Raw genomic sequence first — 15516 nt, forward strand, 5'->3', positions numbered from 1 at the left:
CTGTGGAGTCTTGTGGGCAAAAATTCTACTTTGTGAGCTCCTGGCATTAAAGTTGTGAGCGAGCGATTTGGCGACTTCATACATTAGTCTGCTCTGGAGCCATCCCTTCCTGAGCTAAGACAAAAAATGTGTGAGCCGGAGGCTAAAAAACTGTGAGCCGGCTCACACTCGCTCAGCTTAGAGGGAAAACACTGCTGAAGGGTCTGATTCAGCATAAGGCAGATTCATGTGTTTGTGTGTTGGGAGCAAATGAAATAATAATAATAATACTTTCAATTTATTAATCGCTTTCCCCAGTGGGCTCAAAGCGATGTACAGTTACACGTTAGACAGGGGACTAACAATGTTCAAAGGAGATAGGGAGGACAACATATATTCATTTTTAATTGCACACGCTGTCACTGCACGGTGTAAACGTCTTCTGGCTTGGCTCCGTCATTTTCCGAATGAAATGGGTGCTCAGAAACTCATCAGCAGGTGCCCTTTTACTCAGAGGTACCCTGTTCGGGATCACGGTCTTTCAAGGGAAGGAGCTTGAGACTTACTTTTTTACAAAAACGAAACCTGAGAATTCAGAGACCCTGCTGCATCTAGAGATACAGTGATATATTGCTATAATGACATTCAAGCATGGAATAATAATAATAATGATTTTGGTGTCATGGTTAAGAGCGCAGACTCTAACCTGGGAGAACCGGGTTTGATTCCCCACTCCTCCAAATGCAGCTGCTGGTGTGACCTTGGGCCAGTCACCAGTTCTCTCAGAGCTGTTCTCTCAAGGACAGTCCTCGAAAGAGCTCTCTCAGCCCCACCTGCCTCACAGGGTGTCTGTTGTGGGGAGGGGAAGGGAAAGGAGTCTGTAAGCCGCTCTGAGACTCCAAGTGAAGGGCGGGGTATAAATCCGGCCTCTTCTTCTTCCGCCATATGCAGCTGCTGGTGTGACACTGGGTCAGTCACAAGTACTCTCAGAGCTGTTCTCTCAGGAGCAGTCCTCAAAAGAGCTCTCTCAGCCCCACCCGCCTCACAGGGTGTCTGTTGTGGGGAGGGGAAGGGAGAGGAGTTTGTAAGCTGCTCTGAGACTCCAAGTGAAGGGCGGGGTATAAATCCAATCTCCTCCTCCTCCTCCTCCTTCTTTGTATATCTACACAGCATTTGTGAATGAACAAACCCTTAGCCTGTCTTGGGACTGTTTTGTCTCCCTGATAGGTCACCGCTCCCTTTATGCATGTGGCCGCCCTCCTCTTCATGGTCCTGCTGTCTTGGCCGGTCGCTTTGTATACTTTCCGGTTGAAAAAAAAAGGTACAGTGACTCCTGTAAGTAAGCATACCCACCTCTTGCAAGAAGTAACCTAGTCGCTAGATATTCATCCACAGCAGCATATGCAGAGCAGAGCAAATAAACCCAGAGGGCAACAATAGCCAACAGAAGCAGCCAAAAACCCAATAAAGGACCACATCATCTGGGACTCAGTTCAAGTTCCTAGTCCCTCTGAGGACTTCCATAGCCTGGGACAGGCTCGTAGCCAGGATTTTGTGGCTTGTGGGGCAATTTTTTTCCTGGTGGGGCTGAAGTCCTCAGTGCAGGAAGAAAAGCCATGTAGCCAATAGACAGCTGTTACCAGGTGAGAGCTCTAAATTGCAAGCTGTCAACCACTTGAGATGACAGTTCTCAGCTGCTGCAAGTTAATCACTTCTGCCAGCCTAAGCGACAATTCTGAGAACAGGCCGGCAGGTGGGGGGGATGACTTCTATAGTCAAGAAAGCTAACACTTGGGCAGGAAAACTCTCTTAAAGGAGACCAGTTTCTTGAGACAGAGTTGGAAGGGATCCTAGAGGTCACCTACTCCAACCCCCTTGCTCAGTGCAGGAATTAGTCAACTACAGCACCCCACTCTGCTTAAAGGAGTGCATGCCTTTAAAAAAATGTTTTAAAATGATTGAAAAAACCATCAACAGGAGAAATTCTTTTTTTTTTAATAAAGGTTTTATTGACTCCCCTAAAAAGGGGAGGTATTTCGCTTAAAAGAAGAAATGGGAAGGGTAGACAGTGGGGGAAAGAGAAAGCTGAGTGATATATAAACTTGTAAATTAAACTGTTAGTAATGTCCAATTAATCTTCTTGGGCTTCTTCTGTGTGTTGTCAAACTTCTTTTTTTTTATCCGGTCACATGAAGTTCTCTGTTAGTATGCTAGTAATGTTCCTTTGAGTTTCTGTTAATAAAAAAGCCTCTTCTGGGCACACTGAGAACCGCTTCTTTGCGTGCTGGGTACTTTTAGTGTCGCTGACGTGGAGGAGCTTCCTCTGTTGTCTTCTCCTTCCGGCTTGTTAGATCCTCCTTCGGGTTGCTGTTAACACTCTCAGTTCATGCACTATAAATCCTCTTAACAGGAGAAATTCTTGTGGGGCTGTGCGTCTAAGAAAGGGGGCGGAGCCCCCAAAAGTCCTGCCGTAGCTACCGGCTTGCCCTGGGACCTAGGTATTGGAAGGACTGTCCTCTGCTCTATGGACCCCATAGAGGCTGCCATTGGGGGGTGGAGTCATGCTCCAAACCAGTGGTCCCTCAGGGGTGAAAAGGAAGTTGGTGACGAGCGGGGTCTATTAAATGGTGGCTCCCTGCAGCATTTAGAAGGCAGGCAGAACAGCCTTTAGGAAGTAATCCTGGATCATTGTGTGCATATGCCATTGGGGTTTTCCCCTGGAATTATCCCAGGTGTGGCTTTTGTACTCTTTTTCTTATCATGAGCCACCACAAAGGCACGTCTGCCCACAGTGAGCGATATTAGCCAAACAAACGGCCTGGAGATGGAATGTGGAGCGACCTAGTTTTCATCGCTTGCAGTAGAAAGAAGAAAAATTGCCGCTTTGAGCGGTGCCCAAGCTGGGCCCCCGGGAAGGGGTTTCCATTCATGGGATGAGCACAATTTGTTATTGCAGATCCCTTCCACTTGAAATCGCCCTTTCTCCCGATCGGCATGTGGGAAAGGAGCTTGTGGACCTCATGTGAACCCGGCTTCCCCCTCTGCATTCCCATTTTCGCTCTTGCGGAGAAAGGCCAAGTGATGCGACGACGCAGGGGTGTCGCGAGGGTGAGAGTGGTCCTGTTTCCCGTGGTGGAAGGCAGGTTTTGCCCCACCTCAGCTGTATCTAGGTTGCCATCCGCCAGGTGGGTATAATAAAAAAAAAATACAAGAACTGTGAAATTGTAACTATGGAAAGTTCGAAAACTATGGATAAGTCGAAGGTCTCTTTCTCAGAGGAAGGCAGCTCTGACTCTTGAAAGCTGATATCCAGAAAGTCTTGTTGGCTTCTAAAGTTCTACAAGAATCTACCTGGAGAAAATGGCAGGTTTGTGTTGGAATGAGCGACTCAGCATGACTTTGGGACACTGGGGGGCGCTAGATCACTCTAAGCAGGGCTTTTTTGTAGAAAAAGCCCAGCAGGAACTCATTAGCATAATAGACCACACCCAACAGCAGAAACCCATTAGCATATTAGGCCACACCCATGACAATACAGCTCATTTGCATATTAGGCCACACACCCCATGTTACCAGAAGTGTGGCCATCCAGACACACCCACCTTTTGCTTCTTATTCTGTTGACCTTGTTTGTTGTCAAAACCCTGGGCTTTTTTTGGAGCAGGAACCCCTTTGGATTTTAGGCCACACACCCCTAATGTAGCCAATCCTAATGAGTTTCTGCTGTTGGGTGTGGCCTATTATGCTAATGAGTTCCTGCTGGGTGTGGCCAACTCGGGAGCCAGCCGGAACTCCGTTCCTGTGCATTCCTGCCCAAAAATAGCCCTGACTCTGTGATTAGGTGTCATCTCACTGAATGAGGATGCCTGTCGTTATCTTCACCTGGGAGCTGCCTTCTGATTCCTCCTCCCTCTCTCCCTTTGTCCTCTCTCTCCCTTTCTTCACATGGCTTTCCGCGGAGACTCGTGTCTTTGCAAGTCTCCCCTGTAGAATCAGTGCCCTCGTACGCCCACACAGATGATGCCAGACAAGCTGGCCAGTTTGATAGGGAAAGTACTCTTTAGATAAGGGTTCTCTCTCTTCTTTTGACTGCAACCTGAACTGGATCTACTCGATCCAGGTGGGCGGCCGTGTTGGTCTGACGCAGTAGAACAAAGTTCGAGTCCAGTGGCACCTTTAAAACCAACAAAGTTTTTGTTCAAGGTGTGAGCTTTCGTGTGCAATCACGCTTTGTCAGACAATGGACTCAAACTTTGGTCAATATTTTCTTTTTTTAAAGTTTTATTAGTTTATATATAGAAAGGGGGAAAAGGAGAAGAAGGGGGGAAAGAATACATATATAAATACACACACACACACACACACACACATATCTATATATATATATCCCAATTTGACATTCTGCATGCAAATCTTCCCATAAAAGTTTCACAACTATTATAACCATCTTATTGTTCTTCATTTAGTCCTAGTTTCTTGGTACCAGGGTTATTTTTGGGCAGGAACGCACAGGAACGGAGTTCCGGCTGGCTCCTGAGTTGGCCACGCCCAGAAGGAACTCATTAGCATAATAGGCCACACTCAACAGCAGAAAATCATTAGGATTGGCTACAATTAGGGGTGTGTGGCATAACATGCAAAAAGCCCTCTGGGTTTTGACAACAAACAAGGTAAAGAGAATAAGAAGCAATAGGTGGGTGTGGCTGGATGACCACACTTCTGGTAACATGGGGGTGTGGCCTAATATGCGAATGAGTTTCTGCTGTTGGGTGTGGCCTATTATGCTAATGAGTTCCTGCTGGGCTTTTTCTACAAAAAAAGCCCTGCTCGGTACTTATGCTTTAACCAGTCATAGAACACCCTCCATGGTCCCATAAATTCTTCTTCCATTTTTCCTTTTAGTATATTTGTCAATCTGTCCATTTCAGCACATTCTGTAATCTTCGTTATCAACTCATCAAGCATTGGGATCTTCAATGTCCTCCATGTCGCTGCAAATAAGATTCTAGTTGCTGTTATAACAGGTCAATATTTTCTTATTATTGTGCATATGTCTCCACAACAGTACGTATCTTAATTGTGATAAACAATTCATGATCGCTATCAACGGCCCATTCTAATGATGAATGAAAGTGCTTTGCAAGTGTTCTTTCCAAGATTAAAGCCCTCCTGCTGTAGTAAACGCCCGAAGTCCTTTGTTCTTTCAAATCTGGGCTCCATCGGAACATTCATAAATCATCCACAATTACTGGACATGAAAGAAGAAAGGACATTGAACCGTTTACTACAGCACAAGCGCTTTAATCTTGGAAAGAACATTTACAGGGGCTTTCATTCATCATTAGAATGGACCGTTGGTAAGTGATAATGGATTGTTTATTTTGATTAAGATATGTACTGTTGGAGAGACACAGGGGTTATTTCTTGCAGGAGCACACAGGAGCGGAGCTCCGGCAGTAAAGCACTCAGGGGGCGGGCACATGCAACAAGCCCCACCCCCTGCTCCCAGCAGCCCTCAGTCAAAGCAAGAAGCGACCAGGTAAGTTGCAGAGCCCCCCCCCCAGCCCCCCAGTCCAAGTGGCACCTTTAAGGCCAAGGTTTATTCAGGTACAAGCTCTCCCTCCTCTGCTAGGGCAGATCTGCGCATCCCCCCCCCCCCATAGCTAGCAATCCAAAACAGTCCAGTGGAGCCTGAGCGGTGGGTGTTGCCTTCTGACACACTTCCGGTGATGTCAGGGGGTGTGGCATATGCAAATAAATTATGCTAATAAGCTCCTGCACCTCTTTTTCTACAAAATGACCCCTGGAGAGACATATGCATTATAATAAAAAAATATTGAAGTACTGAACTTTCCCCAGTTAATTGCATGGTTCTTGTATTTTTTTATTATACCTTGTTCCCGTGGATCTCTCTGGATTATATATCCTCCAGGTGAGGCCTGAAAGTGTCCCAGAATTATAACCAGACTACAGAGGTCTTTTCCCCTGGATAAAATGGCCGCTCTGGAGGGTGGACTCTAAGGCATTATACCCTGCTGAGGGCTCTCCCCTCACCAAACGCTGCTGTACCCAGCTTCCATTCCCAAATCTTCAGAAATTTTACCACCTGGAGCTGGCAACCCTATCTCTGGCTATTTGCAGGCTCACGGGGTGGGGCCAACCTAGCTACATCCCAAATTGCAACCGTTGAACTAGACCCCTTCAAAATCAACGAGAGCCTTTGAGCAGCCAGAAATCTAACTTTAATCATTTTACTGTATCATCGGCACAGAATTCCACATCTTGGTTCGGTCTCTTGGTCATGCACTGGTGTGACCAAGATCGTGAGGCAGATCATGGGAGGGAGGGCAGGGAGGGTTGCCTCAGTGCTTAGTTTTCGTGGCCCAGTTTGGCGTAGTGGTTAAGTGCGCGGACTCTGATCTGGGAGAACCGGGTTTGATTCCCCACTCCTCCACTTGCACCTGGCTGGATGACCTTGGGCAAGCCATAGTTCTGATAAGAGCTGTTCTTGAAAAAGAGCAGTTTCTGTCAAGAGCTCTCTTAGCCCCACCTACAGGATGTCTTTTGTGGGGAGGGGAAGGGGAAAGGAGTTTGTAAGCCGCTCTGAGACACCTTTGGGTAGTGAAGGGCGGGGGGTATGAATCCAATCTCCTCCTCCTCCTCCTCACACGCCCAGGGAAATGCCGATCACCACTTTGGGGTCAGGAAGCAATTTTCCTCCAGGCCACTTTGGCTAGAGATCCTGGACGAGTTTTTTTGTTATCTTCTGGGTGTGGAACAGCAGTCACCGGGGGTGTGGTGGGGGGAGGTATTTGTGAATTCCCTGCATTGTGCAGGGGGTTGAACTAGATGACCCTGGAGGTCCCTTCCAATTCTATGATTGTATGACCTGGGAATGACTTTTTTTTAAGCTGTTGCTACTTTCTATGGCAGTTTCCTGATGCCAATGAGTTGACTGCCCTTCATTGACTTAGAAATGTGTCTTTCCCCATTCTCCCCCCCCCTTGTCCAAAGGGATTTGCAAAATATAAAAACAGATCACAAGGATTAAAGCGTTTGATTTATACAACGGTGGGATAGGCAGGGTGTACTTATTTTAGTGGATTAAACGGCCACAAAAAGGTGGAATCCGTTAATATATTTCTGTATCTATCTTGTTCAGTTTTGCAGGTGATGGTTTCGGTTCCCTACATGGCTCTGCTCCTCTTCCTGTTCTTCATACCGCTAGGGATGTACTCTCCTTGCATCCGGGAGGAAGGGACTTTGGGCCCTAAGCCAGCTCTCATTGGCCACAGAGGAGCGCCAATGGTAGGTCGAACTGGAAGAGGGCGGGGCCACCCCGACGTCGTCGTGATGCTATCGGGCCAGTGCGGTGTAGCGGTTAGAGCACTGGACCAGGAACTGGGAGACGCACAGCCAAATCCCCAGTCGGTCTTCAAGCTCACCGGTTGACTCTGGACCAATTTTCTCTCAGCTTCATCCCTCACAGGGTTGTTGGGATCATGAGACAGGGACAAGAGAGCCATTTGAGCTCCTTGCCGGGCAGGATGAGTGCAATAAAAATCTACTCGGCAGATAATTGTTCCTCTTTGATGCTGTGAAGTCTAAGAAGCTGTAACTCAGCAGAAGCTAGAACAAATCTAGAGTCCAGTGGCACCTTTAAGGCCACCAAAGTTTTATTCAAAGTATGAGCTTTCGTGTGCACGGACAGTTCCTCAGATACATTGGAATGGAAGGTTCAAACGTATAGACAGGGGCTGAACAGCAAATCAACATGTATCATGTTGAAGAGAGAAGAGAAGAGATTGGATTTATACCTCGCCCTTCACTACCCGAAGGAGGCTCAGAGCGGCTTACAATCTCCTTTCCCTCCCCCTCCCCACAACAGACACCCTGTGAGGTAGGTGGGGCTGAGAGAGCTCTGAGAGAACTTGTGACTGACCCAAGGTCATCCAGCCAGGTGCAAGTGGAAGAGTGGGGAATCAAACCCGGTTCTCCCAGATTAGAGTCCACGCGCTTAACCACTGCACCAAGCTGGCGCTAAACCAAACTGGATGATGATGTTTTAAGATATGCGAAGAGAAAACTAAATAACAAGCTAAGGTTATAAGGTCAACAGTTGTAAAAGCAATAAATATGTCAAAATACCAGATGAATGTCTGAAGGTGTTTTTTCTAATTGTGGGAAGTAACAGAATCTTAATGATCTCTTCTCAGGCCTAGAGGTACAACAGTATATTTTGAGCTGGATGTAATTTTGTCAGCAGACATCCCTTCAGTATTCTAATATATTATTCTGAAAAAGAAATACACTAAAATACAGAGGATTTATAGCCCTTCTTGTTCAGAATACATCGGTGAGGACTGAATGAGCTTATGTAATGGGATAAAGATCCAATGTCCCTGTTGAGTCCTGGGGAGGTTTTTGTTCCAAGTGTTGTAATATCTTGTAATTCAGAAATTTCCTTTTCCATTCTGTTCCTGAAGTTCCTTTGTGATAAAAACAGCCATTGTACATGGCGTTACTTTGTTTAGGTTGGAACCTTACCTCCCATTCCAATGTATTTGAAAAAGTTTGAGTGCGCACAAAATCTCATCCCTTGAATAAAACTTTGTTGGTCTTAAAAGGTGCCACCGGATTCTAAATTTGTTCTACTGCTTCAGACCAACACGGCTGACCACCAATGCTCCCTGTCAGCTATGGAGTCCTGTGAGCAACAATTCAACTTCGTAAGTTACTTACCTCAGGAAGGACAGCTCCGGAGCAAACTATTTTACGCTGTAGCCAAATCACAGGCTCACAACTTTAATGCCAGTAGCTTACAAAGTAGAATTGTTGATGACAAGACTCCACAGCTTAGAGGATTCATCGCTCTGGAGCCTTCCTTCCTGAGCTAAGACAAAAACGTGTGAGCTAGAGGCTAAAAAAGTGTGAGCTGGCTCACACTCACTCAGCTTAGAGGGAACACTGCCCGGATCTATCATCAGAAGCTAGACAGGCTGGGCTCTCTGTATGTCCCCTTCCTAGCTGCGACAGAAAGACAGGTTATTTTGTTACTATTATTGTTATTTTTTCACTTCCTTTATACCCAATGGGGACCCAAAGTGGCTGACAACATCCTCCCCTTCTTCATTTCATCCTCACAACAACCCTGTGAGGTAGGTTAGACTAAGCGTGTGACTGTACCAAGGTCATGCAGCAAGCTTCTGTGACAGACTGGAGTTTCGAACCTGTGTCTCCCAGGTCATAGACAGGCACTCTAACCCCTATACTGTTGGTTATGCAGGTCTCCCCTCCGTCATCTTCCCGCTACTGTAGTCCCTCGGCCCCAAGTTCCACGTGGGACACCTCAGCCCTCAAACCTTTAAAGTTTCTTTGGTCTGATTCTCTCTGGCTGTTCAGTGTTGGAGTTCCATGGGGCGTCCCTTTGCCACTCATCCCTCATCGGGAGCCGCTAGAAAGACCGGTTTTCACAAGCGGCAGTCGTATTCTCTGGCTGCCAAGCGATAGGAAAACAGTCTCCTAGGAGAGGTCCCGGGTTCTGTCAGTCACCAGTGCCTGTTGTCTTCACAATAGGTGGCTCCCGAAAACACACTCATGTCATTTGTGAAAACCATTGAGCACGAGGGTGATGGTTTCGAGACAGATGTCGCAATTAGGTAAGAGCGTTTAAAGCTGGCTGCCCGCTGGGAGGATTTTTAGAATGATAATTCTCAGACATGAGCCGTCGGCGCTGCACAGACTTGTGCTTCTAGAGCCAGTTTGGTGCAGTGGTTAAGTGCTGGGAGAACCGGGTTTGATTCCCCACTCCTCCACTTGCACCTGCTGGATGACCTTGGGCAAGCCATAGTTCTGTCAGAGCTGTTCTTGAAAAAGAGCAGTTTCCGTCAGAGCTCTCTCAGCAACCTAAACGACCTCACAGGGTGTCTGTTGTGGGGAGGGGAAGGGGAAGGAGTTTGTAAGCCACTCTGAGACTCCTTCGGGTAGTGAAGGGCGGGGTATAAATCCAATCTCCTCTTCTTCTTCTTCTTCTTCTTCTTCTTCTTCTTCTTCTTCTTCTTCTTCTTCTTCTTCTTCTTCTTCTTTTACCTCACAGGGTGTCTGTTGTGGGGAGGGGAAGGGAAAGGAGTTTGTAAGCCGCTCTGAGGCTCCTTCGGGTAGTGAAGGGCGGGGTATAAATCCAATCTCTTCTTCTCCTTTTACCTCACAGGGTGTCTGTTGTGGGGAGGGGAAGGGAAAGGAGTTTGTAAGCCGCTCCAAGACTCCTTTGGGTAGTGAAGAGCGGGGTATAAATCCAATCTCTTCTTCTTCTTCTTCTTTTACCTCACAGGGTGTCTGTTGTGGGGAGGGGAAGGAGTTCGTAAGCCGCTCTGAGACTCCTTTGGGTATCAATCCAATCTTCTTCTCTTCTTAACTAGGGCTTGGCTTGTAGGGGGAAAGGAGCCATTTTCAGGGTGCCCAAAGTATTCGCTCTGCACTTGCCCCTCCCTAAGAGCGTTTGCCCTTTCCACACCTTTGAGTTGCTGCTGTTCTCTCGACCTGCTACTGCTTTGCGGCCTTGTTCCTTGGTTGCCTCCTCCTCTGTTGAGTGAAGGCAGCCAATCAGGGATCACACAGCGAGCATGATAATGTCACATAGCCAGCTTTGGGGTGATGATGTCACATAGCCACACTGGGCATCACTGAGGGAAAAGGAAACCGGTTTAGAGTGACGGCCGTGCTTCCTAGACTGGTTACACGAGTATTCCTAGCCAATCGGGAACATGAGGCGAAAAAAAAACAAGGAAAATACATCAAAGATTCCAAAAAGGCGTAACATTCTGATGTGTTTTTTAAATGAATTACTTCCCCCACGACAGGCCTGTTTCCAATCAACATTTTTATGAAGGTATAAGTCTTCGTAAGTCTTGTGGGACTTCCACTAGTCTTCAAAAATTCACAAGCGCTTGGTGGCAAGCATCCCATAGGGACTAGCTTACTTGCGTTTCCGTGGTCCGCTGTTACCTTCCCACCAAAGTGGTACCTATTTATCTACTTGCAATTTCTTGCTTTCGAACTGCTCGGTTGGCAGGAGCTGGAACTAGAGACGGGAGCTCACTCCGTTATGCGGCACACTCGGGTCTCGAACTGCTGAACTACCGACCTTCCACAGCCTGCAGTTCAGCGTCTTAACCACTTGAGCCACCGCAGCTCCTTAGTTTATACTTATATTGCTATAAATGTTTTTGTAAAAAACAGACCATGTGTGCATTCTTTAAGGTTGCTTTTGGTCTTTGTACTGGTTGTGATTAACTGTGGCAGCCATTTTGTGTCTGCCCGGCCTCCCCCGGCAGCCATTTTGTGGTCATGCCCACTATGCTGCGTCAGAATTCCAAAGGTGGCCACCGGCTCAAAAAGGCTGGGGACCCCTGAACTATGCAATCGGGCAAGAGGCCTGGACTCTTGGTTCCCGGCTCGACCTCAGCCATTCCTTTTTCCTTCCTACAGTTTCGACGGCGTCCCTTTCCTCATGCACGATAGGACTTTGGCCAGGACGACCAACATTTGGGAGGTCCAGCCAGCGAACGCCAGCAGTGACGCAGCCATGTTTACCTGGGATGTGCTGAGCACACTGAACTCTGGGAAATGGTTCTTCAAGGTATGCTTGCTTGGAATTTGGGGTAGGCCAGGGGGGGGTAGGCGATAGGGTTGCCAAGTCCATCTTCCACCTCCAGCATGGGGGACTTTGGGGGCGTTCCTGGAGGGGGCGGGGCATTCCCGATGTGATGACATCACGTTGGGGACGGCCGCCGCCGCCCCCCGCCCGTGCGCCAGATATCCAGAAACGGCAGTTCCCTGCACTTAAAAGAGCCGGCGTTTCCCTTTTAAATGCAGGAGCCGGCGTTTCCCCTTTAAGAGCAGCCGCGTTTCCCTTTTAAGAGCACGAAGCTGGCGACTTGTTGGAAAGATAAAAAGATTCCAATGATAGATTTAAACCTATATATACCACAACATAATTTCTTTAAAAGGAAAAAGTTCTGTCGTGGGTTTACAGTGCAGATAAGAATTCTGGTATAGCTCTGATGGAGTAAAATCCTTAGTAAGTTATAGAAATATAAAACCTCAGTGAATGCTATGAGAAGAAAGGGAAGATATGATAAAGATACGATTGATACGATTGATAAGCTCTCTGTGGTGCATAGTAGAAGGTGTATGATCTATTTGTGGTGTATTGGTGATGGGTGTGTTGAAAAACTCAATAAAAATATTTTTTTTTAAAAAAAGGAAAGATAAAAAGATTCCGACTGTACAGGAATGGGGACAAAAGTTGTGGGAACATTTTATTCTGGGGAAAATGTCTCAACAACCTTCTACACTTAATTTTGGAACTTACCAACAGAGGTTTGTAGCATTGTGGTTTCCTATTGTTTCTTCCTTGAATGAGCTGGAGATACTTCCGAGAAATCCCAATCTCCATGCCTTGATTTTTTTCTAGGGCGATGCAGGCCCGTAGCCAAGATCCTTTTGTTTTTTTGGGGGGACATTTAAGTTTTTAAGAGGGCAGTTAAATTGCAGTCAATTAAATTAACCTGAATGCCTGCCTTTAGAGGGGTGAACTCTGAGCCTGTTTCTAGCCCTTCCTTTCAAGCGACAGGGCAGTGAACACGTCAGTTCCTAGGAAAAAAATAGCCCAGAGGGCATTTAATTGCCTTCAGAAGGCATTTGAATACCTTTTGAGTTCCCTTCCACAGGGCAAGAAAGCTTAGGAGGGCACTCAAGACAGGGCCCTTCAATACATCTCCAGCAATCCCCCTTTCTGCTAGCCCAGCAGCACCTAGGGCATGGTCAAAAGTTTATTTATTTATTTATTTCTTGGATTTCTATACTGCCCTCCCAAAGGCTCAGGGCGGTTCACAAGCGGCAAAGCCGGAATCTAAAATACAATAAAACACACAATAAAATACAATATTTAAACCACAATAAGCAACCTAAAACACAGTGCTACATCATCAGCAAAGGTGGGGACGATCTTCCAGCTTGGTGGCCAGCCATTTCCAGCATGCGGTCTCCCCGCTAAGTTGTCAAAACCTTGGCCTGGGCATAACTGTCCCACCTTCGTAGGGCAGCCAATGACATACTATCGCGTTGGTAGGATAGTGGCGGCGGCGGCTCCTACTCAAACGCCTGGCGGAAGAGCTCCGTCTGACAGGCCCTGCGGAACTGCATAAGGTCCCGCAGGGCCCAGATCTCCTCTGGGAGCTCATTCCACCAGGTAGGAGCTGCCACCGAAAATGCCCTGGCCCTAGTAGGGGCAAACTTAACCTCTCGGGGACCCGGAACTACCAAGAGGTGGCAATTCCCCGATCGGAGTGCTCTTGAGGGAACATATGGGAAGAGGCGGTCCTTCAGGTAGGCCGGACCCTGGCCATTCAGGGCTTTAAAGGTAAGAACCAGCACTTTGAAGCGAATCCGGTATGCTATCGGCAGCCAGTGCAGCGCTTGCAGCCCAGGCTGAATATTGTCTCGCCTAGAAAGACCCAACAACAACCTGGCCGCAGCATTCTGCACTAGCTGTAGCTTCCGGATTTGCAACAGAGGCAGCCCTAAGTAGAGAGCGTTACAGTAGTCAAGCCTCGAGGCGATCGTCGCATGGATCACAGTTGCCAGGTCTTCGCGGTCAAGGTAGGGGACCAACTGCCGGGCCAGCCGCAGATGATAAAAGGCCGCCTTGGCAGTGGCTGCTACCTGGGCCTCCATCGTCAATGAGGAGTCCAGGAGCACCCCCATACTCCTAGCCTCACACCGAGGCACCAATGGCACCCTGTTGAAGGCCGGGAGCGGAGTCCCAACCCCAGACCGGTCCGACTCAGGCCCAGGACCTCCGTCTTTTCTGGGTTTAATTTCAACCGACTCAGCCTGAGCCAACCAGCCACAGCTTGCAACGCCCGATGAAGGTCCTCGGCATCAGAGTCCGACTGGCCACTCAGCATCAGATAGAGCTGGGTGTCATCCGCATATTGATGACACCCAAGCCCACACCTCCGGGCAATCTGGGCAAGGGGGCGCATATAGATGTTAAGCAACATCGGGGACAGCACAGCTCCCTGGGGCACCCCACACTCAAGGGGATGCCTTCGGGATCGCCGGTCCCCGACGGCCACCCTCTGTCCCCGACCTTGGAGAAAGGAGACAAACCATTGAAGGGCAAGCCCCTGAATCCCCACGTCGGCGAGGCAGCGGGCCAGCAAATGGTGGTCGACCATGTCGAACGCAGCCGACAGGTCCAACGACACCAGCGCCGCCACGCCACCTCGATCCAGATGCCTACGGAGGTCATCCGTCAAGGCGACCAGCACCGTCTCCGTCCCGTGGCCAGGGCGAAAGCCGGACGGGAAGGGATCGAGGACAGAAGCCTCATCCAGGTAGCCCTGTAGCTCTGTCGCCACCACCCTCTCAATCAGTTTGCCCAAATAGGGCAAATTGGAGACCGGCCGATAGTTGGCCAATTTGGCCGGGTCCAGAGATGGCTTTTTCAGGAGTGGGCAGACCATAGCGTCTGGTTTCTGGTATAGCTATCTGTGGGGGGTGGGCAGGGCCGGCTCTTTCACTAGGCCAACTAGGGCGACAGCCTAGGGCACAGATCTCCGAGGGGCGCTGCGAGGCCTCTGCTGCCGCTGCCCACCCCCAGCATGGCTTTCTGGGCACCCGCTCCACAGCGTGCCCCTTCCCGCCAGCTTGCTTTGCCTCGCGCCCCTGCTGAGGCTCCATCATATCCCAGCCCCCAAGCAGCGCTACTCGCCCAATGCCTCGTCCTCACACAGCATAGATCGGGTCTTCTCTTGCCCTACCTGCCCTGCTGCTCCTCCCCCAGCTGAGGCCCAGAGGCCGGCCCAGGGGCGGGGCCTGGTGGAGGAGGCAGCTGTGCTGTGCCCTGGCTCACCAAGCCCCAGGCGGGATGCAAAAAGACCAATGCAAAGATTTAATTTAAAAATTTCCCAAAAAAATTATATCCCCTCAGTTTGATGTGTTGCGGTTGAGTGCGCGGACTCTAATCTGGGAGAATCGGGTTTGATTCCCCACTCCTCCACTTGCACCTGGCTGGATGACCTTGGGCAAGCCGTGGTTCTGATAAGAGCCGTCCTTGAAAAAGAGCCGTTCTTGTCAGAGCTCTCTCAGCCCCACCTGCCTCACAGGGTGTTTGTTTTGGGGAGGGGGAGGGAAAGGAGTTTGTAAGCCGCTCTGTATGACTCCGAGTGAAGGACAGGGTATAAATCCAATCTCCTTCTCCTCCTCTTCTCCTCCTCCTCCACCCTTTGAGTCTCAGTTTTGCGAGAGGTTGCTCAGAGAAGCCTGGCAAATTTATCGAAGAAGGCTACGACGACTCTGGCCTCTTACTACAGATGCTGATTGTCTGCAGTTTCCACCCCCTAGACATTTCTCCCCTGCTCTGCTGAGCCGGATGACTCTTTGCATTGGTCTTTTTGCATCCTGACTCCCTCCGCCCTTCGGACTCGGATATAAGGGCTCCAAGGTCTCCATTCCTGCTTGTATTATAAG

General features: G+C 48.8%; 1 protein-coding gene across 1 annotated transcript in view; it reads left to right on the forward strand.

Annotated features, from left to right (window-relative positions):
- The window catches only part of LOC107113675 (glycerophosphodiester phosphodiesterase domain-containing protein 4-like), a gene marked incomplete at its 3' end in the record, with an annotated part of 43591 nt that overhangs the window by 22940 nt on the left and 5135 nt on the right, over positions 1-15516 (forward strand). The window contains exons 6-9 of the mRNA XM_015415028.1: positions 1207-1300; positions 7142-7287; positions 9556-9638; positions 11467-11617. Coding sequence (XP_015270514.1) covers positions 1207-1300; positions 7142-7287; positions 9556-9638; positions 11467-11617 — 474 coding nt within the window. The remainder of the gene's footprint in view (positions 1-1206; positions 1301-7141; positions 7288-9555; positions 9639-11466; positions 11618-15516) is intronic.

This window comes from Gekko japonicus, unplaced genomic scaffold, assembly GCF_001447785.1.
Source record: "Gekko japonicus isolate JY-2015 unplaced genomic scaffold, Gekko_japonicus_V1.1 scaffold5670, whole genome shotgun sequence".
Taxonomy (NCBI): domain Eukaryota; kingdom Metazoa; phylum Chordata; class Lepidosauria; order Squamata; family Gekkonidae; genus Gekko; species Gekko japonicus.